The 27,015-nt window shown below is 42.8% G+C and overlaps 1 protein-coding gene across 3 annotated transcripts in view; it reads right to left on the bottom strand.

The window, feature by feature from the left end:
- Positions 1-818: 818 nt before the first annotated feature.
- The window catches only part of sfmbt2 (Scm like with four mbt domains 2), a 44,801-nt gene continuing 18,604 nt past the window's right edge, over positions 819-27,015 (bottom strand). For 2 of the 3 annotated variants that reach the window (XM_061029647.1, XM_061029648.1), the window contains exons 5-21: positions 25,900-25,920; positions 16,948-17,036; positions 16,578-16,827; positions 15,470-15,567; positions 13,674-13,775; positions 12,488-12,718; positions 11,883-12,009; positions 11,523-11,636; positions 11,357-11,399; positions 9,799-9,866; positions 6,579-6,718; positions 5,952-6,061; positions 4,479-4,654; positions 4,145-4,314; positions 3,271-3,543; positions 1,951-2,076; positions 819-1,831 (exon numbers count right to left, since the gene is read on the bottom strand). In XM_061029647.1, coding sequence (XP_060885630.1) covers positions 1,691-1,831; positions 1,951-2,076; positions 3,271-3,543; positions 4,145-4,314; positions 4,479-4,654; positions 5,952-6,061; positions 6,579-6,718; positions 9,799-9,866; positions 11,357-11,399; positions 11,523-11,636; positions 11,883-12,009; positions 12,488-12,718; positions 13,674-13,775; positions 15,470-15,567; positions 16,578-16,827; positions 16,948-17,036; positions 25,900-25,920 — 2,279 coding nt within the window. In that variant the 3' untranslated portion in view covers positions 819-1,690. The remainder of the gene's footprint in view (positions 1,832-1,950; positions 2,077-3,270; positions 3,544-4,144; positions 4,315-4,478; positions 4,655-5,951; positions 6,062-6,578; positions 6,719-9,798; positions 9,867-11,356; positions 11,400-11,522; positions 11,637-11,882; positions 12,010-12,487; positions 12,719-13,673; positions 13,776-15,469; positions 15,568-16,577; positions 16,828-16,947; positions 17,037-25,899; positions 25,921-27,015) is intronic. The other variant, XM_061029649.1, reaches the window with a different exon arrangement.

Genomic DNA, 27,015 nt, shown 5'->3' on the forward strand with positions numbered 1-27,015 from the left:
TCGAGCTGCAATCACCTGTGTCTTGCATTGTTGTGTTAGCATGCTAATGCACTTTGGTTAACTCGTATCTGATAAACTGACAGAATGAGCGTGGTCTAAAGACACTTGCCTGACATCCAAATAATCAGTGAGTATGTTCTTCTTTTCTCTAGTGCAGCCTTTCCCAAACTTTAGACTGCCGCGGCCCACTTTGAAATACAAAATAACTCCGGGGCCCGTTATAAAATAAAAGTTATGACTACAGCTCTCACTTTCAGTTCCAGTCAATTATTGGACATTACAACATGATATTATGGCAAGAGAGACAGGAAAGTTTACTAAACATTATGTCCATGAATAGTCCTGACACGCCTTACTAATCACTTAAAGGGTTGACTCATGGTGAATCATCATTGTTGTGACATTTCTTTTATTTTTATACTTGGTTGAAGGCTTTTCGCGGCCCACCTGCAGTACCCACAGGACCCAACAGGGGGCCACGGCCCACACTTTGGGAAACACTGGTCTAGTCCTTGACTGAAACAGCTTTTATACTTAAGGCCGTCCCGTCCCTGTAAATAAAAAAGACCGGTCTTAGAACCAAGAACGATTTTGAGTATTGACCATAAATAAAGTTTCCAGGACTGATTGTTTTACAGTGTAAAGTTGTTTCTTGAGTATGCTCATTCAGGCTGACATCCATGGTTCTTTACTAGGGGTCTTTTAGTTTTTAGTCTTGATTGATCGACATGTTGCCCGGTCCATAAAATAACCAGAATCTGACATTTAGATGATGACCTCACATGGACCTACTGTAAAGAAACGTCACCACAAACGGATACAAATCAATAGAAATTTATTTTCTTACTTATCAAAAATATCTGCCACGCATTTGCATAGATGGACACAGAATAGCTTACATGATTGTTTTGTGTGATTGTAACGACGAGACGTGAGCATCACGGGGGGGGGGGGGGGGTTCAGAGGATTTCAGAGGGCCGTCACAAACCCCCGACATCACCTGGGATACTTTCTTTATTTGACCTCTGTGAACACAAAGTGAAATCTAAATAAACTCACATCCTGGTTTCTGTTTGTGAGATGTTTAAGGAGTTTGTTTCATTCATTTTAAATTAATATAACTTCAATTCATCTTCATTCAAATAGAGAGACCTCCGCATAAATTAGGATAACAATAAATATTCCAAATATATTACTTCTTGGTTGGTTAAATATTGGTGAATAGATCTTTTCAGGACCAATCATATCACAGAAAGGGGGAAATACTCTCAAAAGGTCAATAATGATCTTTAACTTAAAACGCTTTAAAGCTCCTCTGTCACAAATAAAATGGAAATAAAAAGCAAGAAATGTCTTCAGAAACGAGTCCTCGGCTTTTCAGGAGAACGTCTTCACAGCACGTGGATCCACTCCGATGCGTTTTGTTCAACCAGTGTGTCGAGAGCGGGCGAAGTCTGCGTCACATTTTACTCCGACAATAATCCAGAACTGAATCCTCCAGCTTCTCCTCCTGTAACTCCATTTTGTGTGTTTTATGCAACTGCTCCAAAAAAATAATCCTTCTGTTTGCCAAGTTGAAAAAAACGTTCCAAAAAGGTTCCACCAGGAGGCGCCAAATCCAACCGTTCCCAGTCGCGCACGTCCACCATATTCAGTAAATCCGAGCAGGTCCGTCTGCGGCGCTGTACGATCAGTTGGCGTACTGTCTGTAAAACGCCACCTTGACGCGCTCTATCTGGTGACACAGCTTGATGGCGGGGCCGAGCTTCAGGTCCATACACTCCTGAACGGTGGGCAGAGTCAGCAGCAGCAGCGCCTGACCGTCAATGTCCTGCACAGAAGACACAAAACGATGAAGAGAGAGGAGTTCTTCAAACGTATTCAGACTCCTTTAGAGTGAGTGTGTGTGTGTGTGTGTGTGTGTGTGTGTGTGTGTGTGTGTGTGTGTACCTGTTCCTGGAAGATGTTTGCCAGAGAAGCACAGTCGGTAGAGTTGATGAACTGAACGACCTCGTCTACGCTCCACTCCAGAGGATTTCTGTCCAAAACCAGCTGACCCTCCTCCTCCTCCTCCACCTGACACACACACACACACACACACACACACACACACACACACACACACACACACACACACACACACACACACACACACACACACACACACACACACACACAACATGAAAGATGCACTGTAAATTACATAATCACAAACAGCTGTCCGCCTCTATCACTTAATCCCTACACTGATTTAATCCACTTTATCTTTCTCAGTTGAAGCGTACCCTGCTGTTCATTTTCATGTGGAATGGATTTAATGTAATAACTGTTGTACAAACACAAATAATTTAATAACTGCCCAGGTTGTTCAGGCATTCATCTTAATACCCATGAACAACCAATCAATCAATTTTTATTTGTATAGCGTCAACTCATAACAAGTGTTATCTCGAGACACTGCGCTGGACTTGGAAGGGGATAGGGGGAGAGATGGGATAAGATGCAGGAAGAGGGATAGGGAGCAACAACTTTTTTTTTTAACTGTGCAGCTACAAACGTGCAAAGATCAACGTTCATTTCCGATTCCTCCAGTTTGTGTTGAGGAGATGCTAATGCTAACACTTTCAAATGACCAAAATGTTTTTTTTCAAATCCTTGAGCTTTATGGCAACTCTTAAATAATAATAAATAAAAACTAACACCTGCTTCTCTCTGTTTCTCCAACAGACTGATACAACGCCGCTGTCACAAGGACAGATACAAGAAATCTTTCTTACCGAAGGCCATAACTCTGTACAACAGCTCACCTCATGAGAGCAGAGAACTGTCATCATGATAATATCTGTCTCTCCATACTGTCATCTGTTCTGCACATGTTACATTTACAAATTATCCCTGCACTCATGTTCACTTCATTTGTCTGTCTACTCGCCGTTATATTGAATAGTTTCTGCTTATAATATGTCTACACTCATGCACTTTAACTTATGTCAATACTGTCCATTTACTACTCTGTTTTAACACATTTACATTTAATCTTTCATATTTAAGACTAGTAATGTTTAGTTAAATCCTGGTTGTATATATTCACATTCTTAGTTTTGATATTTTTAGTGCTTATTTACTTTGTATTTAATATTATATTATGTTTAGATTTGCTAACATTGTGTTTTTTACTCATATTGTGTTTGGATAACCTGCTGCTGTAACGCCACAATTTCCCAGTTTGGGATCAATAAAGTAATTCTATTCTATTCTGTTTGTATGTACCTGAACGTCTTGTCCTGTAGCCGGCTGATATTTGTTGTCCTGGTTGTAGGCGGACAGCGAGCGCGTCGACCTCCTGCGGCCCTCGGGGGCCTCCTGGCCGCTCGTCGTGTTCCCGATGCTGAACGATCGGCGCAGCGTCGCGGCACGGCGAGGTCGGCTGCTCGTCACCTCCACCGAGGAGGCGTCCGTGTGGTCCTCCCGAGGCTCCGAGCTGGTGCCTTCACTGCCCGACTGCAACGCCATCTCCTCGTCCTCCTCGCCTTCGTCGCTGTCCTGAAAGGAAGAAGAAGAAGAAAAGCTGGGAGTGAGAGAGGTGAGGAGCTCACGTTGGATCGGGGATTACAGACTTCTTACACCTGATAGAAAAACATCAGTTTGAGGATTCTTGTAAGAAATGGCGCCGACTTCCACACCAGGTTTTAGGCAGTGAATAAAAATAATGAATCGGCTGAACTTTTGGCAATTTGGAGAATATTGAATTTAACCTTCTCCCACATGTGAGGCTGAACAGTGGTTAAACTGGACCACCTCTTTAGCACCATTAGAATCCCCCCAGGAGGAGATATTTGAGCTGGGCAGAAACAAAGGAGGGACAAGTCTTCAGTTCCTTTTTATTGACGTCAGCTTGGACTCATGTTGTCCTCTGAGTTTTAAGTTTCCACTCAGAGCAAAGAGAGGAGGAGGAGTCAGAAACGTTTGTTCCTTCAAAAGCCAAGTTAGTCAAATGTTTAAAAATTAGATGAGCTACATTTTCTCTCCGTGTAGCTCATCATATCTGTTGATTTTAATCTAGTAAATTCAGTATCTGGCTGTTTTGTGTGAGCTGGAAGACGAGACACAAGGTGGACTCGGTGTAGATGCAGTGAAGTCCAACCTGCGGTGAGCCGGCGGGAGTGTAATCCACGGTGGACGAGCGTCTCTTCTTCTGCACAAAGATCGCTTTCCTCTTCTTCCTGCGGCGCGTCGGCTTGGCCAGCTCCCCCTCCGTCACCTCCTCTCCGCCCGCCGGCTTGGACAGCTTCCTCTTCTTGCCGTAGTAATACGCTGCAGACGCACATTAAGATGTTTGAAAAACAATGCAAAAACTTCACCTAGTCATCAGAGAAAATTACACACTCTCCGCAGCCGCCCTCAAGAGCTTTGATTCATCTGCTCCTCATAGCTGTGGTGCAGGAAGCGATGCGTTTTAATGACACACACACACTCACTGTATTTGGTTTTGGTCTGGACGGAGCAGTTCTCGGGGCACTTGTCGGTGACGAGGGCGGGGCTGAAGAGGTTCGGGCAGCACTGCAGCTTCACACACACCTTGCGGCAGAAGTCCGCGATCTGGTCTGCGAGGCGGACGATCCGGATGGTGGAGCGATAGGTTTTCCCTTTATATCTGACAGAAACGAGGAAGAGAGCAAGGGGGAGACGTTTGACATTGTCAGCCCACTTTTATTTATGAGATCGATGCATAATTAAAGTGTGTGTAATCTATCACGGCACTTGACGCTGAACGATGATTGCCCGCGGAGTAACGATGTGAAAATGGGCCGTTTTAAAGAGAGCTGGAGGGGATTCAGATCGCGTTGGAGGGGAAGGTGAAGTGTTGCGCGGGATCAAAATCTGTAATCTTCCATTTAATGTTGAAGGTCGGGAGAGGTGAGCTGATCTGCGGGCAATCCTGCAGTGTGGTGTGTCTGCTGCACAGCCAGTCTTATAACTTTCTGCTAAACTCTGAGTAAGATTTGGTCCTAGAAAACACATTTATTTATTTATCATTTAAAAAATTATGCTTGTTTTAGTATCCGCTCAGTCGAGGAAAAATACACATTTTAACTCTTAAAAGTGAGGCGCAGATGGTCTATCGGTTCGGTCGCTCCCCATGTACGGAGGCTATAGTCCTCCAAGCGTGCAGCCCGGGTTCAAGTCTGACCTGTGACTCCTTTTCCTCATTTTCATTCCCCACTCTCTCCCTCCACAATTTCCTACATTTTCCACTCTCCGATCTAGTAAGGCAAAAAGCTCCCCTGAAAAAAAAAAGACTAAAAAAACAAACAAACAAAAACCCTCTCTAAGTGCCTGGTTCTTAATGTCAACATGTGTAAATGTCAGACACACAGTCAGTCCTGACTCTGCTCGCTGGGCGGTGAATGCAGCAGAAAGTGAAGAGTAACTCCTTTGTTAAGTTCTCCAAACATTCACGCATGACTGCGACGGCCGTGCAGGTGACTCACTACAAACCCCCTGACTGGCTCATTCTTCCTCGCTGCAGAAAGGAAAAAAAAAAATAGGGGCCGTTTTTGATTAGAAAACACGGAGCATGCAGCCTGGAGCTGTGGAATAATTTTGGGCTCTGCGTGCAGCTGGCAGTGGAAGAAAATGTGGACCTCAAATAAACCACTGCTGCTGCTGCTGCAAAAAAAAAAAAAAAAAAAAAAATCACATCAAAAATTCAATGGAGGGGCTGCAGAAAGGACTCGCAGGGACAGAGAGGCTCTTATGTGTGACCGGGGTTTAAAGCATCTGGAAATCCAGATCCAAAACAATGTATCTAACTATGTGATACATAGGTCTTTATGGACGTTTTAAAAGTTAATAACAGGATGATTAAATTAATTTAAAGCAAAAATGAAGATCTCTTCCAGCCACTTTTGTTGATCAACCTCCTGCACTTTGTGGTCTGGTTTCCTCACTTGGCTTTGAGGGTCTCCTCCTGACAGTCCCAGCTCGGATCCTCCAGCTCCTGCAGCTCCTTCAGGACTCGTCCGGGCTTGTAGGCGGCGTTAATCAGCATGCTCAGCAGCTGGAGGCAGAAAGAGAGCAAAGATTAGAAAAACAGGTAAATAAATAAAGTCTTAAGTTGAACTGAAAAAAAGCCCAAACCTGAAGGAATAAAACACAAAAAACAAACATTTTGTGGACATACTCGTACAGAAAGTGCACAAACATGTGCACACATAAAGAGTCTCTGGAGAAATTAAGAGTCTGTTTTGCTGAGCGATGTGTGTGTGTGTGTGTGTGTGTGTGTGTGTGTGTGTGTGTGTGTGTGTGTGTGTGTGTGTGTGTGTGTGTGTGTGTGTGTGTGTGTGTGTGTGTGTGTGTATAAACACACTTGACTGACAGCTCCTCACATTAAAACAGAAGCTCTGCTGGGACACTGCAGGTGGTTAACAAGACATCGCTGTCTCCCCCTCCCTCGTTCACCTCCTCCATCCCTCAATCTGTGTCGCCCCTCCTCTCCCCCTTTGAACGTGAGGAACTCTTTGATTAAACCTGCTCTTCTCTCTCTCCCCCCTCCCCTCCCCCCTCCTACAGCCCACCTCTTTGAGGACCAGCGTGCATTTTCCGGGTCCGACGGCCTGCGGCAGCTCTGCGATGCGTCCCTTGTTGAGGTAGGGTCCTGAGAAACAGCGGTGGTTCACATAGATCTTGGAGCAGCAGTATCTGCCGTTAGCCGAGCCTGGGGGACAGAAAAGACCAGAAACAAGGATCGTCAACAAACACAGCACGTGTTCACATGGCGGACGGTTGTAATCACCACTTTGAAAAACAAGAGAAATATTCAACAAATTCATATCTGCTGTAACTTTCTTGATCTTCACCCTTCATACAATCAACAGAAATTTATACAAGATCCTACAATGATCCAATTTAGTTTCAGCTTTAAAGTGTTTTCTTTGGGATGTAAAGAATGAAGTAAAACTTAATTTCAGTAAAGACAGACTGTCTAAAAGGTCGAGGATATCAAGGATCTGAGTTCTGCATAATAAGGGGCGTGACTGATCTGACTTCCTGTGGCCGCGTTGCTCGAGCTCTTTGTCAGTCGTTCGGCTTAACGAATGATTCATGAGTCAGCATTTCCATGAATGAGCTTCCAAACAGCCATTCAGAAACCAATGTGTGATGTCACTCAGGCTTCATCCATGTTGATATGCAGTCAATGGCGTTTTTAAAATGTGATTCAATTCTCCTAAAACGATCATTTCAAGTTAGAAGAGCTCTTAGAAAAACTAAAAAAATGATAGCAGTGATTAATGCAAAAATAATCTCGTAATGGGTTTAATGTCGTAATCGATCGCTGTGAGAGAAATAAAAAATAAAATAGATTTCCAGCGTCTTTAACAATGCTCTCTTTGTCCTCTTTAGCGGCCTTTATTTAAATGTTCTTATTGTTTCATATCAGCAGTTTGTGACTCTTAACATTTCACAGCAGAGGTGAAATCAGAGTCAACGAGGGCTCATCCTGTCCATGTGAAACCCCCCCCCCCCCCCCCCCCGAGATAAAATAAGGTCGACTCCTCCATGCTGCTCTCCGCCCTCGCTGCAGCCCCAGAATATCGCCGGCACCTGGAGCTGCACGGCGCCGGCTGAATAGTAATTAGGCGGGAGGTGATGAATATGCATGAGCGAGTGGGAGGTTTTTTAAAAACAGGAACTTTGGGATAAAAAAAAAAAAGGGCAAAGGGTCTCCTGGAAACATCGCTTAGCCCACTGCTCTCTTTGTGCTCGTATGCTACATGTTGTTTACATACAAATGCAACACAAACAGGAAGGGGGAAGTAATCTGCCAGGGTTGCTATGGCTGCTGAAAATCATCCAGAAAAATTTGCACATAACTTTGCATGGGCTTTAACAGTCATGATTTATAGCAGGACCGGTTTCTGTTTTATTTAGGCTTTTGATTTAATCAGTAGATATTTATTCTCATCAAAATATTGGACTGGAGACCCACAAAAACATGATGAAGTACCAGGAGAAAGGTCAAAGTGATAACCATCTGAAAATGTCAATGTTATGTTTTTATTCCCCCTAAAGACGCAGGAAACATTTAGACTATTTTATTTTTTTTACTTTAGTGATTGCCTCGGTGTTTTCTGTGTTTAAAAGCTTCTTCACAACATTTATAATAAAAAACTGACTCTACCTTTTAATATAATTTAGACCTAAATTGCAATAAATCTCTGAAATGAGAGCCTACCATCACCATGGTTACAAGAAAGAATCATTTGTTCTTTGTTTACATGTACTGTCCCACCTCCAGAGCAGCTGCAGTCAAGTCTGAGGGCAGTTTCAATCAATCAGTCATTACGGTAAAGCGCCAATTCATAACAATTGTTATCTTGAGACACTTTACAAAAGAGCAGGAAACAGACCCAGCGTTAATCCATCAGGAGCGTAGCATTTAGCAACATTTAAACTAGAGAGAGCCGGTATGAACTAAGGGGAATAGGTGTGTATAAAAACACAAAGGTAAGGACAAACATAAAGAACAGGTGTATTTCGGTAAAAGGTGTTAATTTGTGGAATACAAGAATGTGTACTTCACTTTCCAGATTAAAATTTTAGTTTTTTAAAAAATGGTGTTTAACAAATATAAAAGGTCGGGTTGATTATTTTTTGTGAGTGTGACTTCTGTTTTGTTTTTTGTTTGTTTCATTTGTTTTTGTTTTGAAAGAAATTCTTCGAACAAATTTTGTTCTGATATGTTTTTGTTTTTGTAACCAAACTAGTCGTGTCTTAAATAATAAGATTTGTAACAAGGGTAGGTGTAATGAGCTAAAGCTTCAGCCTACACCTTTTCGGTCAAGATGTTTTTGTTTTTTGTTGTGACCGAAATAAAAAAAATGATTACTGATGATGATGATGATTTAGCAACATTTAGCAAAAGTTACAGTGGCAAAAATGAACGTCCTTTTAAGAGGCAGAAAACTTGTGCAAATCCAGGCTCATGATGAGCAGCCGGGCTCGACTTTCAGGTCTTTAGTGAAAGATGAAGATTTCCTTCAATAACAAACTCTGTGTGTTTTTACAGCTTCTCTGAAACTGAAGTGAGAATCAGCAGCTGGAGTAAAAAAGAAAACAAGCCGAGTCTTGTTTTGGCGTCTGTTTGTGTTCTTTAATCATCTGTTGAATCAAACCGAGCGCCTACACAACACGCCTCTGTCACCAGCATGACTTTTACCCGACTGAGATACCAGCATCACTCTCATCACCTGCATGTAGACGACACACTGACGCTGAAGCTTTTCAGAACTATCTCCTCCGTCCTATCTCTAAATAAAGGAACAAAACACCCAAAAATAAAACTTCAAAAAAACAAACAAAAAAAAACTTCTGAAGGAGAGCCGGCTTGTTTGTCAGAGCACTTTGTAAACTCCTGTTTGTAAAGGTGCTACACTTTAGGCGCTCAACATGGTTTAGTTTAAAATCTAGTATTGATTTGATGCAGATTGTAAGAAGAAGAACTCAGCAGTTTAACCTTTCTCACGTGTGTTGATCATTTGTAAAATACATCATGAAGAGTTTCCTTCTGTGCACCTTCATTTAAATACTTTGAAAGACAAACAAAGCCAGAAAGGTTGCATACTCCGGTTGGAATCTAATCTTGCATGTAAGATAAAAAAAAAAAAAACACAAACTACAGCCGGTTGGTGTTTCTGTTTCGGAGTGCAGCGGGGGGGTTTCTCTGCGCTCTCGTCACAGCAGCTCATTAGCATTAATTACTGCGGATAAATAACGTGCGGCGCAGCTCTTGATTACCTGGATCCACGGCGACGGGCTGGCAGGGGCTGACAGGAATCATCTCCACCGGCTGCGATGGAGCCAACCTGCAGAGTGGGAAAAAAAACACACACACTCAATGTAATCAATGAAATGATCCCGACTGATGTAATCAGGCAGGAAACAACAGAGCAAGCAAACGATCGCTCATTTAAAACGATCAATCTTCACCACGGCGGCTCCAGATTCTGTCAGATTTAGAGGCACGAGGGTTGGGAAAGCAGCAGGGGTGTTATTGATAAAAAAAAGGATCGCCCCCTGAAGGTGAGAGATGGAGTTCGCGGTTAAGACAGAGTACAGCTGAACACCTCATATTTCTCCCGCTCTGTGACCGCCCCCTTTCCTGGGGGGGGGGGACTGCGCTCGCACAGCCAATGGCGGTGCAACGTGTCATTCGTCAACAAAATCGATCGGTGCCGCGGGAAAGCAATTTCTGCTCTAAAAAAAACATCTGTTTCAATGAATGTGTTCAGAGTGACGGGGGGGGGGGGGGGGGGAGCCTGGAGGGGTTTCTGGAGGAAGGTTCACTGAGCCTTCTTGCCTCAAAGGTAGAAAGAAAACGATTTTTTTAAACGTGCTGAAGTGAAGCGGCTGTGGTTGGTTTACAGAGACTGATGGACTGATGGATACATGTGGGCGATATTTCAGTTTAAATCTCCACCTAACTGTGATTCAACACTCAGAACACAAACGTTTAGGAGCGGTTTGACTGAATGTTTAAAGACTTTATATGTGATTTTTTTTGATCCAGCAGATGTCGCCCTTGAGCACCAGCATGAAACCAAAACAACTCGCGCTGCATTGTTGTGTTAGCATGCTAATGCTAGCGATCTTTATTCTGCTCGTATCTTCACACTGCATGTAAATTTACCTGAAATGAGCGTGATCTAGAAACACAGTTAAGCAGTGAGTACAGTATGTTATTCTTCTTTTCTCTAGTCCCTCAATTAAACAACTTTTATACACGAGGGGAGGAGTCAGCCGGCCGTCCGGGCGATGTAAACAAAGTGAAGATAGGACTCTGAAAACATCACAGACAGTGGGACTCGGGTGTTACACCCATTGTAGACAGTCATGACTCACAGAGTTATTTTCAGAGGATATACTTGATTTCTACATTTAAGTGTGAAAAATCACATATAAAGACTTTAATGTTCATACACAGATAAATACATTTAAACAAACTTCAAATCAATCAAACTCTGACCGAATATTATTGAAATTAATCATAACAATGAATCATAATAATGAATCAAAGGTTCAGAATCATCCAATTGCAATATATATATATATATATATATATATATATATATATATATATATATTTAAAGTCCATTTTGTTTCCATTAATGGTTCCATACTAGTCAACTAATGATTGGTCTGATATTGAATGGTCTGCTGGTTATTTTTTGTAGTTGTTAAAAAGCCTCTCCAAATGATCTTCTGGGTTGGTCAATAAAAACGGCGGCCCTGTAGCTTGAGTGTCAACATAAAAAAGTCGACACACACTCTTCTGATAGATGAATATGTCTCTTACTGTTTCTCTGGCTGCACCACCGCTATCTTCTTCTGCTTCTGGCCTGCAGAACAAAAAACAGAGTTTGTATTCAGCTGTCACTCCCAAGATAAATACTGTGTTTACTCTGTGTGTGTGTGTGTGTGTGTGTGTGTGTGTGTGTGTGTGTGTGTGTGTGTGTACATACAGACAGGTTTGAGAGGAGGGGTCAGAGGGTAAGTGTTTGCCTCACACCAGCCGACAGGGAAGATGTCCATGGACTCGACGTCTACGATGCACTCTGACAGCGGCTTGGCCACACCTGGAGACAGGTAGACAGCGAAGAGAGAGAGAGAGAGAGAGAGAGAGTGGAGGAGGGGTGAGGGAGCGGTCCCACACACACACACACACACACACTAATACTCACACACACACACTGTTTCTCCAGAGAAACAGCAGGAGTCCTATGTTATCCTCCAACACTTAATCCATTCTGTGCCCAAAAAAAACACACACGCTCTTCACCACACACACACACACACACACACACGTACACACACGTCTGTACCTTCCAGTCGGAGCCACAGCAGGCGTCCTCTGACCTGTGTGATCTGAGCCACACACACCTCCGCGGGCCGGTGAGGGTTCACTGCCTCGAGCCACATGTCCTTGGCAAAGCCTCTGTTCTGCCAAGTCTGAATACACACACACACACACACACACACACACACACACACACACACACACACACACACACACACACACACACACACACACACACACACACACACACACACACACACACACACACACACACACACACACACACACACACACACACACACACACACACACACACACACACACACACACACACACACACACACACACACACACACACACACACACACACACACACACACAGGAGGAGAAGCGTAGAGGAGAGAGAGGGAGGAAAAGTTAGAACAATGTTCTAGCCGAGATGACCTAAAGCAGGACTCAGAGTATAAGATATTCACACCTGAAGGAGGCTCAGACTCAAAGTGTAACAACAGGATTTTAAAGATTTAATTCTCACAATGAGGAAAAAAAAAAGTTTTTAAATTTGATTCAGACTGTTCAGTTTACATTTGAAACAGGAAGTGTCAGACAGTGAACTTTCTCTCCTCTTACATCGGGGAAGCAGGCGTCAGTGGCCGCCTCCGTCCCGCTCTGCTTCAGGTAGTCGGCCCAGTCGAAGTCCTGACCCTCGGAGCCGCGCGGCCGCTCCAGGCACACGCCGTTCTTCAGACACCACTGGACCGGCAGGATGCCCGGTGAGTCGGAGTGACACACCACAGAGCGAGGTTTAGCATCAGCTGAGAGGTCGTCCAGAGTGACCTGGAAGTAGATCTCGTTGTACACCTGAGGAGGGGAAAAGCAAAACATCATGATCCACCTTTAGATCAAAGAAATACAAAGCATTCAATTCTTTACTTTATTAGTTTACGAGGAAAAGCATGATTCTAAAGTCATTTAGATGCTAAAGAGATGCATGATGGGAAATGTAGTATCCTCTGTTTCTTAAGATCTCAGCCTTTCTTTCTCTTATTGGTGCTCTGCATGTCTCCCCACTTCATGAATATCATTCAAACTATGTTTTAAATTCTATAAAATCTTGAAACTTATGACTTTTTGAACTGACTGAATATTTTTATGAAATGTTTGAATATTTACATTTAAGGTTAAGTATTCAAACATTTCATAAAAATATTCAAGAAACTAAAGCATTCATGTCCGTGACTTTTAAATTGAAGGTTCTGGTTTTAGTCTCTAAAATTCTAATAAAAGTTTTTTTGAAGATGCTTATTCAGTATGTTTTGCAGAAAAAAATATCTTGGGGGAATTTGGCACACATATATATATTTTTCAAAATAGCAGCCGTTATAATAAATACATCCAAAGCTTCTCTTTTGATCTTTCAATTTAGGATTCACTTTCTAACTTTCAGGCTATGGACTAATAAATGAAAAACTGAATGTTAATATTTGCACAAACTTTCAGATACTGGCAGCTTAATCTCAAAAACAGAGGATCTGAAGTTCACTATGTATTTTTAATGGAAGATTAAACACACCTTACATCTCACAGCTTTAAAAATACAAAAACAATATGTGTATTTTTTATTTGTCATCTCTGTAATAGAGGTATACAAAGCCAAAATTAAAAGCTGAGTCAGCATTACTGGGACACAACCCGAGGGAGTTCTGCTTGGTCAAAAAAAAAAAAAACTGAAAAAAGAAGCAAAACCACCTCAAAGCGCGGCTGAGGATTGCTCGGGGGGGGGGGGGGGTTCTCAGCGTGTTTGTGTGTGACTCACCTTGGTGACAGAAACGGGGCAGATCTGAAGCTGCTCCCACGGTGACACCATCTCCAGCTTCATCCCCGCCTTAAAGGAGTGTTTGGGCAGGTCCACGTGGTCCTGACACAGTAAAGTCAGCGCTGTTAGACAAATGTGCTCTACTTTTGATAGCACGCACACACACACACACACAGCGACACAATGTGGGTCAGGAAAGCCCTGCTGGGGGGGGGGGAGTGGCTGAAGAGTCATCCCTTGATGTGGTGATGAAAAGAGTAAAATAAGTGATAAGATTTCCTTTTTTTTTTGACGTTTTGTACTTTGATGTCTGCGTTCTTTGGTGTGAACTTTAGTCTGATCAGTGTTGTAGGAAACACTTCTAGAAATGCATCACTTCCACATGTTGGAGATTTGAGTCCATGTTTGAGGAAAGACGTGGTGTGCCACACAGAGGGTGTGACATCAATTTCGGGCTTTGTGAATATAAAAGGAAATATTCTGACTCAGAATGAAGAGGAGCTGAGAGCTTGTCTGGTTTTAGAGATGCTCCGTCACTGTTGGCTATCATTGTGATTTTCTGGCTCCGCTGGAGTCTTTTTGTAGTTTTGCACCGTGTTTGGTGACCTCAGATTTGTGTCATTTTATTATTTTGTTCTTCATGCAGGTCTACGATTAAACATGAAATGCTTCTATTCATAAAGTGAATATTTTGCTTCGGTTTAAATGAGGTAGTCTTGTAATTTTCCTCATAATTAGAACACAATTCGATATATTTTCAAGATCACACACACACACACTCTCCTGCAGAGCAAACCTGAGGAATCCACTTTGTGAATCGCGTTGTTCGCTCCCATGTTTAAAAATGTAGTAAGCCAATCTGAACAATCCTGGATTGCTCTGCACCCATCGATCCTCACATTTAAAGAGCCCATATTCTGCCCTTTTTGGGGTTCATATATTTAATCTATGTTCCTACTTTTGTACGTTCACAATAGCTAAAAGTTCTTAAAAAGTGTCTGTTTTCATGTACTGCTCCTCCTTGCTCCCTCTCCGCTCTGAGTCCGTCAGCTACACTCTGTTGAGCCCACACTGTTAGACCCCACGCGGGCCAAGTCTGCTCTGATTGGTCTGCCGATCTGCTCTGTCGTTATTGGTCAGTTGCTCAGCACGGTTCTCGGAAATGTCCCGCCTCTTTTACCATGTTGGGAATGCAGCCACTGGCTCCGTCCGAGGGGAGCATAAACATTAGCACCTTAGCACTACTGTGCTACCGCAGGCTACGGCATATCGTGGGCGTGCTACAGAAGTTAACGGGCGTGCAACATGAGCTGCAGGGCCACAACGAGCCAATGGGCTTAGATCAGTGATATCACACTGACAATGACGCCGCACTGACAAATCTTTATCGAGGGGGGCTAGAACCGAGCGTTACATGCAGCTAATGCTACAGCTAACAGGAGGACGTAGGAGAAGCCGCGTTTCCGCAGACTTTGAATTTTTGCAAATAGATGTGCCTAAACATGCACAGGACACTTGGAAAACACACTAAAGAGCATATAAAACCAGAAAAAGCAGAATATGGGACCTTTAAGATTTATCTCTAACAGAAACTTGTGAGCTGAGTGAAATATTAGCATGAGGATTTAGTATCACACCATCACAACACACCACAGAGGTCAAAACAGAAAACTAAACAGCTCCCCTCACCCGGGTCGTCCTGCAGTCTGGCACTGTGCCAACACCACACCAACAAACACAAACACACACACACACTGCGTTAAGAGCAGAGTTGTGTGTGTGAATGTCCGGCTCACCTTGAACACCTCTAGCGGCAGAGGCTCCTTCTGTCCGTCCAGCTGAGCGTCCTCTAGAGCTCGCTGCCAGTCGGGGGCGCTCTTCAGAGCCCGGAGGCCTGCGGAGAGGAGACATGATGTTTTTATAATAATAATAATAATAATAATAATAATAATAATAATACATTTGATTGTTAAATAATTGTTAAAAAAACAGAAAGAACAGCACAGTAAGGACAGACTAACAGACATTACAACATTACACACACATCATAAAGATAACAAGAATAAAGTTAAAACTACAGAAAACAGAAAATACATCACAGTCATACATTAACGGTTTGTTTAGAGAGGTGAGTTTTGATGAGTGATTTGAAAGTAGGACAGTCGGTGTAGTGTTGTTGAATGTGTGTCGGGAGCTGGATAAACACACATAAAGGGAGTGTTACTCAAAATGTAGCAGCTTCTGTTAACCGTCATTAGTTTCATTTTCATTTATTTGAAAAACAACAATAAAAAAAAACAACTGATCTGCTGCAGAGTCAAGCTCCTCCCCCTTTCTCTCTCAATCTGCAGCCAGGAGCAGAAGCATGGCCTCAGCCACCATTTCTCCCTCACTCTGACTTTAATCTTGTTAGGAATAAAGATTTTTTTTTTTTTTTTTGCTGATCTTATGTGTTTGACTCCTTTATGTTGTTTCCCCTGAGCCGGGGCTGTAACATCTCATATGTTTGATATCTGACTGCTGGTTGGCCTGAACAAGCATGCTGTAGAATCTCCTTTGACTTACTATCTTCAGACATTTTTAAGATGTAGATCAACTTTTGGGATATGGATCAAGAGGGTTATAAAAAGAATAATTAATAAAGAAAGTGAAAACATTTGTAGCCCTCATATCACAGATTCATATTTCCACTTCATAAAAGGAGACGGTTAGGGGAGTCTTGTTGGCTCTTAAATAACACGATAACAGCAGGATGTGTAAGAAGCCAAGATCTTAAATAAACGTTTTAATAAAAACCTCACTCATTAAATATCATTCAGTTTGTCATTAAGTCTCTGAGGATATCAAAGCTCCGCCTCCAGGCTGATACTGAATGAAAAGGTGTGAGCAGATTGAAATCGTCACCTGTGGGCGGTTCTAAGGCGAGGTGGTTCTCCTGAGCCCAGCCCAGTGGGCGGAGCCTCACGTCCAGGTAGAAGAGCCAGGCGTCCTGAGCCCGGTGCTCCTCGGAGAGGCCGGCGTAGCGCAGGCGGAGCCGCCCGCCGACGTTCTGGAGGACTCTGACGGGCCAGAAGAGGAACGGGTCTGAGACGTCCCGAAGCTCCAGGACCGAACCGTCCACGATGAGATCCACCGTGTTCTTACCCCGAAGAGGCTGACAGAGAGAGACGTTTGATTTATTTAAACACACAGATTATTTTTGGGGTTTTTTAGTAGGAACACATGCTCCTGAACCTCGATGGCGTCAGACTCAAGGGGAAGTAAATACACTCACCCCCTCCAGCAGGTTGGCGGGGGCCGTCCTGGAGCCGGTCAGGTCCTCAACCAGGAAGTCCGTCCAGTCGCCGTGTTTCTCTTTGATGGCTGCAAAGACACAAAAAAAAAGAATGAAGACATTAAAAATCAACGTGATGAAAGTGAGCACACACTTGATGAATATATTAAAGTGAAGAGAAAGCATGCATGAGTCAGAGCATGCATACACGAGCAAACACAAAAACACTTTTTTTTATCAGTTTTTAATGAAGCTAATAGAAAACCTGTTTTCAAAAATCAACATTTTGAAGTATTTTAACAATGAATGTGTTCATCTTTTGTGCTAAAATGTGATAGAAACTTTAATTATTCAGTGGGTTTTTTTCCTCTTAAAACACCTCTGCAGCTTCCCCAGCTTCATTCACACTGCAGATATTACTCCTTCACTCTGATTAAAATCTCAAATCAGACTTTTCTTTAAAGCTTTCTTCAAAAGACAAGAAAGAAAGAAAGTCATCACATCCGGCCATTTTTTTTTTTTTGCAGAAGTAAACACATCAAACTGAACGACTGATTAATGTTGCAATGATCGCTTCCATTTAAATGTAAATGTGCAAGAAGAGAGAGAGAGAGAGAGCTGTGTGTGTGTGTGTGTGTGTGTGTGTGTGTGTGTGTGTGTGTGTGTGTGTGTGTGTGTGTGTGTGTGTGTGTGTGCGCAGAGATGTGTGAGATCAGAGGTGGGAACAGGAACCGTTTCATTCAGATTTTCAGACATCAAAAAAAGGTTACCGGGGTTACTTTTAGCTTCCTCTGCAGAGCGGTAAAACTTCGAGCGTGAATTCAAAAAACGACGGTTGAGGCCGAGGTCACGCTGCTACAAATGAGGTTTTAATGTGGAGGGCTTTAGAGAGCAGAGAGCAGAGACGATCAGAACAGAAACAATGTCTCGTTCAGAGAGACATTAAGAAAACAGACTCTTCTCTTTGTCTGGAAGATTTGAATGTAATTCTACAAACTGCTGACTGTTGTCTAAACTCTGTTTGTGTTTTACTCTTTGTATGTATGTTCTTGTGAAAAAGAATTTCCCCGCGGGGACAATAAAGTCTGAAGTCTAGAGTCTAGCAGTTTGTTTTGGTTTCATGCTGGTGCTTAGGGGCGACATCTACTGGATCAAAAGGTCGCACGTTCTTCCTTTAAGCTCAAACTCTATGGGTACACTTTCTTTTAGCTACGCGTACTTGAACGCATCACACCAGCCTTGCGTACCCTGCAGTGGTTTTGAACGTTGGTTGTGCAGATCCTCAAAATAACGCTAGTATGGTGATGAGACGGAAATAATATCGTCAGAGACACCGGAGAGACGATACAACAAAGTTTTGGAGAAAAGATAAACTGCACATGGAGAACAGATTTTTGAATATTACACTGAGAAAGTCTGACAGTGTCCAAGATTCCTGAGTAGAATAAATGCATGCAAAGGCAGCACACTTTTGTCTCTGTGGTGCATGTGCAATATTTGCCATATATATATATATATAAGCACAAGGTAACACATTAAAGTCTTTATATGTGATTTTTCACACTTAAATATATAAATCAAGTATATCCTCTGAAAATAACTCTGTGAGTCATGACTGTCTACAATGGGTGTAACACCCGAGTCCCACTGTCTGTGATGTTTTCAGAGTTTTCAGAGTCCTATCTTCACTTTGTTTACATCGCCCGGACGGCCGGCTGACTCCTCCCCTCGTGTATAAAAGTTGTTTAATTGAGGGACTAGAGAAAAGAAGAATAACATACTGTACTCACTGCTTAACTGTGTTTCTAGATCACGCTCATTTCAGGTAAATTTACATGCAGTGTGAAGATACGAGCAGAATAAAGATCGCTAGCATTAGCATGCTAACACAACAATGCAGCGCGAGTTGTTTTGGTTTCATGCTGGTGCTCAAGGGCGACATCTGCTGGATCAAAAAATCACATATAAAGCCTTTAAACAACCAAGCACAGTGATGCCCAACGCAAATACTTAGTGCTGCTGCACCTGCAGAGTTGTATTAATTAACCTCCATTACAAAAACACATGCAGAGCTATGCCTTCATACTAATATTCACTGCACTATTATCTTATTCAGCCTCGTATATTTTGGTCTTTTTGTTTATATTATGTTCATACTGAATGTTATTCTTGTTGTACATTGAGAGCTCGGTTCCTGAAGACAGATTCCTCGTGTGTGTGGCCAATAAAGCTGATTCTCATTCTGATAAGTCTTCCATCATATTTGCATGGTGACTTGTGGTTTGTGTGTACTTCCTGTTTCCCACAGTGCATCAGCGCCTCTCAAACTCCTTTATTTGCTTTTGCCTCCGTCTGATATCAAGCCCTCCCGCTTATCCCTCGCCCCCCCCCTCCGAGCTCACATTCCTACACACAAGATACCGCGTGGCCTTCACTGTCCTGCGTGTTTTTCCTGTTAGTCACAAACATGAAAAAAAAAAAAAAAAAAAAGGCACCGTAAAAGTCAGAGACACTTGTTGGGAGTCTGTGATCTGTTGCCAGATGAGTCACAGTCACAGAATGACTACAGCGTGTGTGTGTGATCCGACGTCCCCTGCAGCGGTGATTAACATCAAGCTGAAGTGAAAGTGAACTGTAGAACATGCACTCGAACACGCAGCAGCAGCTGATAATGAGAGTGGCTTCTAGTCAAAGAACGTTTGTTTATAAAAGCTTCTATATAACACTTTTCTAATTTTCTGACTACTCACGGCGACTTACAGGTCACACCTACACATTCACACACTGATGGCTGCAACTATATGTAAATGTACAGTGTCAATCAGTATTTGGACACATCATCATGTGGCTGCAGGAGCTGGGGAATCGGACCCTCGACCTTCTAGTTGAGAGACAACCGACTCTACCACTGAGCCACAGGCGCTGCTGGTGAAGCCACGTGGTAGTGCAGGTAGAATCAAGCTCGTCAACAGCATGCAAAAAAAAAAACAGAGCCTGGGACTATTTAAGGTGGCAATGCTGTTTCGGTTGCCGTGGCAACTAACCACAAACTTCCATCAGTTATCAGAAAGCATCAGATAACACGATGCATGTGGTATAAAAACTCTATAAAAACCCTCATAAACACATCAACAAACACACATTCAGTCGTTGTTCTGAACCTTCACATCGGAGTGTTTTATTCTGAAGTTTTGTTTTTGGCGTCTTGCCTCCCCTCCCCCCCCCCCCCCCCCCGCTCGATCTTTTCTGTGCTGAATTGATGCGTCGTGCTCCGGGCATACAGCAAAACATAGAAGCCTTGGAAGCAGTTGGCCTTGGGTATGAGTTGGGCATATGTTAGAGGTGGAAATGGGACGAGGGGTTTCTGCACCGAGTGCTCCTTCTTTCATTAGAGCACATGGACGCTGTGTTTCTATCAAATAAGCAGCAGCTGTAGAATCAAAGCAGAAGACGATGAGGTTGTAAAATAAACATCATTCTTCACCCTTCACTCACACACATGAACTATAACCACCGTCTTCCCTTTAATAATACAAAGTCACTACTTACTAAATCATTTCAGCCTCACACTGTAGCAGAAATAAAACCGTCTTGTTATCACGATCCCAATTTTTTTTTTTTTTTTTAAATCAGAGATCTGAGTAAACACAGCCGACAGCTCGCTCAGGACTTTTTAAATACATAATTGACTTATGAGAGAACAAATCAATAAATCCTTTTTCGCGGCTCTGCTTCTCCGACTTGAATCAAATCATCGACGCTGGAATTTTGGCCGGCGAAATAAATCTAATTGTTTTTCCTGCGAAGGTAACGTGGCCTCGACGCTCTCCCCCCTTTTTACGCCTGTTTAATAATAATAGTGTTTGTCCTGTGAGACTGTTTTTTTCTTTCCTCATTGCTGCTGCTGCTGGACTTTGAAAGCACACGCGCGCACACACACACACACACACACACACACACACACACACACACACACACACACACACACACACACACACACACACACACACACACACACACACACACACACACACACACACACACACACACACACACACACACACACACACACACACACACACACACACACACACACACACACACACACACACACACACACACACACACACACACACACACACACACACACACACACACACACACACACACACACACACACACACACACACACACACACACACACACACACCTGTGTTGATCTCAGCTGTGCAGAAATAGATAAACTATTTTTACAGATCAGTCAGGAGGCCTTGTAGAGCGCAGCGGGAGCAAAAACATGCAAACTTCACCCTCTCTCTCTCTCTCTCTCTCTCTCTCTCTCTCTCTCTCTCTCTCTGCCTTCTCCCCTCCCCCATCTTGCAGTTCCATTATACTGTATCCTCTCTTTTTTTCCCCCATATAAATAATCATCCATTTCTCTTCACATCCAACCCCAAAGGCAGCCGACGTGTAGAGGTGAACGCCTGAATTCCACATAACAATAAGTGCATAATTAACCTTGAGGGAGGAGATCTTCAAAAAACACGCCCCTCCTCCCCCCTCTATTGCACTCCCCCCCCCCCCCCCCCCCTCCTCCTCCTCCTCCTGCAGACACAGGCTGCACAAAAAACCTTGGCTGAAGTCTGCAAGCACATATCTAGCAGGAGAAAAAAAAAATATGAATTTACATGTATGAAAGTGTCATTTGCATATTCTGCAGGCTGCTTTTTTTTTTTCTCCTCCAAACAATCACCGACTCTGTGCACAAACCTCATTTAAAAACGGAGCTCTACTTTGGATAATCAATGTTACAGTTAAAGAAGAAGAATGGTCCGAGTGTTTTCAGCCAGCAAAATTCTAATCGAACTTAATGTGGGCAAATTAGGGCCCTGATTCTTCCCCACCCCCCCGACACATGAGGGTGGACGCTAAGTCAATTCAAACAATTACCCACCATGCATTTTTTTTCCCAAATCGAGCACAAAGACCGCAGCGTGTAAAATGTCACACGCCGTCATTTGTGTGTTTATTGAGAGACGTTTGGCTCAGTTACGCCCCGGACGCCATATTGTTAACATTTTAACAGCCCCCCACGTTAATGACAGGACGGGGATATTAGAGCCATTTGTGTAAATATGAATTAGCTCTGTGATGGGCTTTGTGGTTTAGTGAGGAAAGAGGCTTGTGGGAACAGATGTGTGTGTGAAACCTGACTTCTCTAAACATTTAAAAACACACTCTCTCAGGGGGGAATATCACAGAAATGAATGAATGAATCGAACAGAAAGAGAAACATGAGCCCGCTCAGATAATTCATTAAATAGTTTCAGTATGATGTAAACTCTGAGGGGAGAGGTCGGTGAAATAGAGGACTCGTTTAGTTTCAGACTTTTTTTGTGTCAAAATGCAGAAGAAGACGACAAGAGGAAGTGTTTAAATAAGTGAGAAAAACGCAACACTGCGGCAACTGATTGGCTTTTTGATGGTTTAGTAGCAAAGCAAACAAATAAAGTCTTCTAACACAGGAGGCCAGGTGTACGAGCTCAGCGCAGAGTCCACACACACACACACACACACACTCATAAATCTTTACTCCAGACACATTCACCTTCCGCTAAAAGATCATTTATTCATTCACATCACAGCCGACACAACTTAGCACCACAGCTAACCACACTGAAGCCTTAAATGTGTGGCTGCACTACTACTCTCTTAAAACACACACACACTTTAACACACACACACACACACACACACACACACACACACACACACACACACACACACACACACACACACACACACACACACACACACACACACACACACACACACACACACACACACACACACACACACACACACACACACACACACACACACACACACACACACACACACACACACACACACACACACACTGCGGAGGACAGGTCTATCGGGGAGCATCATCTCCAGCAGGCTCTGGCAGGAAGCGGTGTGGTGAATTCATTATGCAAATCGTCTCTGTCAGGGATCTGTTAGCGTACCACATGACCAAACTTGTGATGTCGCTTTTAAAAAAGCTCTTTGGGTGAACGGCTGAATGCATCCCACACACGGAGACACACACACACAGACACAGACACACACACACACACACACACATAGACACACACACACACACAGGAGAGAGACTGTGGGAATTCAAAGCCCCCCATAGGCTGACCCTGAGGCTCGCTGTACATATACTGTCTAAATACCATAAATATGTAGAGGAGCTTGTATGATGTTGTCACAGAGTCTGCATCTGTTCTTACTGTGTGGATTTAACCTTCAGGCTCGCCGCTCGCTGTCACACGCTCACACAGAATAAGATTGATTAGACTTTCCTGTTTTCCTAGACTTTCCTGTTTTCCCACTTTTTTTTTAGATTATATTCAATAAAATGTGTTAAAAAAAATACTCCTTTTGGATTTGTTATGAAGCATTTAAGACATTTTCAGGAGATTTCACATCTGCAGGGGAGGGGAAGTTATCATCGGGGGAGTCGGGGTGAACTTTCCGATACTTTCCATCCACAGAGCACTTTGGTGGATGCAACAGTGGGATTTGTAGTTTTTAATTAACATCAAAGATAACTGACTTAAAGGGATACTTCACCCGTTGAAACATGAATCTGTGTTGACATCGGGTCATACATGTAGAAATGTGAAACACATTTTGAAGTTGGTGCCTTCTTGGACGAGAAAAGGCAGAAAGTGTCTTTTTGGCTCGTGTGGATGAAAGACACCAAATCCCAGAATGCACAGCACCGCAGGCCACTCCCACTAAGGTCCTCTAGTTCAGAATCAGAATCAGAAATACTTTAAGTTAATACTTAAATGTTAAGTTTCCATTCTGGGAGTGAGTTCCCGCCCACTGATCTGTGATTGGTCTGTAGCTTCAGTGGTCGAAAATATGAGGAACTAGCGTTGTAGTTTCACCCCGCTAACCGCAACAGCTTCCAGTGACGCAAAAATCGGCATTTTTGCGTCACTGGAAGCTCCTTTTCAGACTTAGAAATACAAAGATTTCCCATCTCGGGGGAAAATAAGGGCGGGATGCACGACCATTCAAAAATACTACCAGGTTTCTAATGATACAAAGATTAATGCAAATGGGTGAAGTATCCCTTTAACCTGTCTCTGATGTTACTGTCTTAAAGGTCCCATATTCTGCTTTTTCTGGTTTTATCTGCTCTTTAGTGTGTTTTCCAAGTGTCCTGTGCATGTTTAGACACATCTATGTGCAAAAATTAAAAGTCTGCAGAAATGCGGCTTCTCCTACGTCCTCCTGTTAGCTGTAGCATTAGCTGCATGTAACGCTCGGTTCTAGCCCCCCTCGATAAAAAATTTGTCAGTCCGACGTCATTGTCAGTGTGAGATCACTGATCTAAGCCCATTGGCTCGTTGTGGCAAGCCCTGCAGCTCATGTTGCACGCCCGTTAACTTCTGTAGCACGCCCACGATATGCCGTAGCCTGCGGTAGCACAGTAGAGCTAAGGTGCATATGTTTATGCTCCCCTCGGAGCCAAAGTGGCTGCATTCCCAACATGGTAAAAGAGGCGGGACATTTCCGAGAACCGTGCTGAGCAACTGACCAATAATGACAGAGCGGATCGGCAGACCAATCAGAGCAGACTTGGCCCGCGTGGGGTCTAACAGTGTGGGCTCAGCAGAGCGTAGCTGACGGACTCAGAGCGTAGAGGGAGCAAGGAGGAGCAGTACATGAAAACAGACACTTTTTTCATAGATTAAATATACAAACCCCAAAAAGGGCAGAATATGACCTCTTTAAGATATAAATCAGCAAATTTGTCAAATAGAGAAGCAATTCAATGAGGTGATTTGATGAGCTCCGTCAATTAGCAGAGTCTGAGAGTGAAAAGAGTTAAGAGACTGTTTTTATGAGCTGTGTTTGTCCAATTGAAACACGTCCTTAAATCAATCTGTTTTCAGGTCTCAATGCATTACACAACTACCATCACTCAAGTGTAGAAACACACCAAACTACACACACAGATCGACAGGTCTGATGGATAAACTCATGATTTATTGAACACATTACTGTCCGTCATGCTGGTATTGTTGTATATGTGGCTACTAGGTAGAGGTGGGAAAAATCAAGATTCTCATCTTCTGAGATTTTAGATAGATTCATAACTTCCAAAAATCACTCCCTGCTAAGTGCTAATGCTAACTCTTTAACTCAGAAGAATGACAAATGGAGCAGAAAGAAGTTGAGCCAGCATCACAGATGACTGGACGAGATCATGATTAAAAAAATAGACTTTGAATCCAGAATCCCAAAGAATCTGAATCTTTGATTGGATGATGAAATATTGCACGTTCAGCCGCTGCATGCTGGATATGAAGTCAGCTGTTAAAATGTGTCTCTCTGACCATGTATTGATTTGATCTGACATTCTTTCCTCACATTCACTTCTGAACATAACACGCACACGACTTCTGGACTGGTGACATTTTATTTTCTTTCAGATAAAGTCCAAAGTTTGTTTGTTTTTTTGTTTGCACTCAGAGAAGTTTATCAAGACATCACATTTCTGACTGAGCTGCAGCAGCGGTTATCATCCCAGCACAGCTTTAGCGTGTGTGTGTGTGTGTGTGTCTGTGTGTGTGTGTGTGTTATCACTTCTAAGACACACTCAGCTAGGGAGGAGTCACATGCAAGAGGAGGCAAGGCGTGACGGCCGAGCTGTGAGGTCACTTCCTATAGAGAGGGGAAAAAAAGAGGAAGAGGAGGAGCAGTGTGCATGCAGCTCTCAGGACTGCCTGTGTGTGTGTGTGTGTGTGTGTGTGTGTGTGTGTGTGTGTGTGTGTGTGTGTGTGTGTGTGTGTGTGTGTGTCTGTGTTAGACACTGAGTGAGCTGAAGCAGGCGAGTTAGTCAGACGCTCTGTTAGAGCTGCTTACCTTTTCTCAGGTAAATGTTATCTGAGAAACAAAAAAGGAAACAAATGAAACAGGTGTAAGCACGTACAAATACACACGTTTTCCTTTAACCCTGCTCTAACGTTCCAGCTGTATAAGCAACACACACACACACACACACACACAAACACACACACTCACCAAAATGTGCAACACATGATGCAAAAGCTTGAAATGAAGCTACAAAGTTCACATTTAAAAAAGCGACAGGAAGTTGCAGAAGGCTCATTAGGGGGGAAACATGAGTGTGTTCATTACATGATTTAAGCTGCAGTTTGCATCATTAAACATGCAGACGGTTCAGCTGTCAATCATTATTTTAAAAAAGCAGGAGGAGATTTGAAATATGAGCTTTTCTGAGAGGCGCAGGGTGAGACTTCATTAGTAGCGGAGCTCTTTGATGAAGAAACAAATTTCACTGGATTTTGACGATTCTTGAAGAGTTTTGATTTTTTGATCAACTTCACCTCTTGTGTGTTTGACTGACAGTGTGATGGATGGAAATACTCAAAAGTCATTAAAACACTCAGTAGAGTTCAAGTTAAGTTTCTTTTTTTATCTAATTATTCACTGATGGAAATGTTCTTCATCGTTTTGGTAAGTCATTTTTTGATGTTTCGATCTGTTTAGTGGTCGCAGATGAAAAGCAGCTTTAAGAGAAATCTCGCGCAATAAATTTAGGAGTAATAAATAAATAAGTAAATTTTGTCGCTCTACAAATAAATCTAAAATCTGTTTCAACCTTTGAATATTCATGCATCACTCTTGATCTCATGATGAGGAGAAACGCCTCAGGGAACAGAAGACAACAAGCTCCACTCTGGATCATTTCAGTGACGCGAGCCCCAAAAATAAACTTTTTATTTTGAGTTTATGGGTTTGAAGTTTTCTGTAATAACAACATGATGACAAAGATTTTTAAGAAGGATAAGCACAAGTGACCAGTGTTTATCTTCACACCATTTTCTAATTTAGTCATAGTCATCTGATGAAAATGTCCTTTATATTTAGTCAGATATTAGTCATTTGTTATTGATTTCATTTGGTCACTGACTAAAATTGCACATCACTTTAGTTGACGACAATAGAAGATATTTA

The sequence above is a fragment of the Labrus mixtus genome, chromosome 22, assembly GCF_963584025.1.
Source record: "Labrus mixtus chromosome 22, fLabMix1.1, whole genome shotgun sequence".
NCBI lineage: Eukaryota > Metazoa > Chordata > Actinopteri > Labriformes > Labridae > Labrus > Labrus mixtus.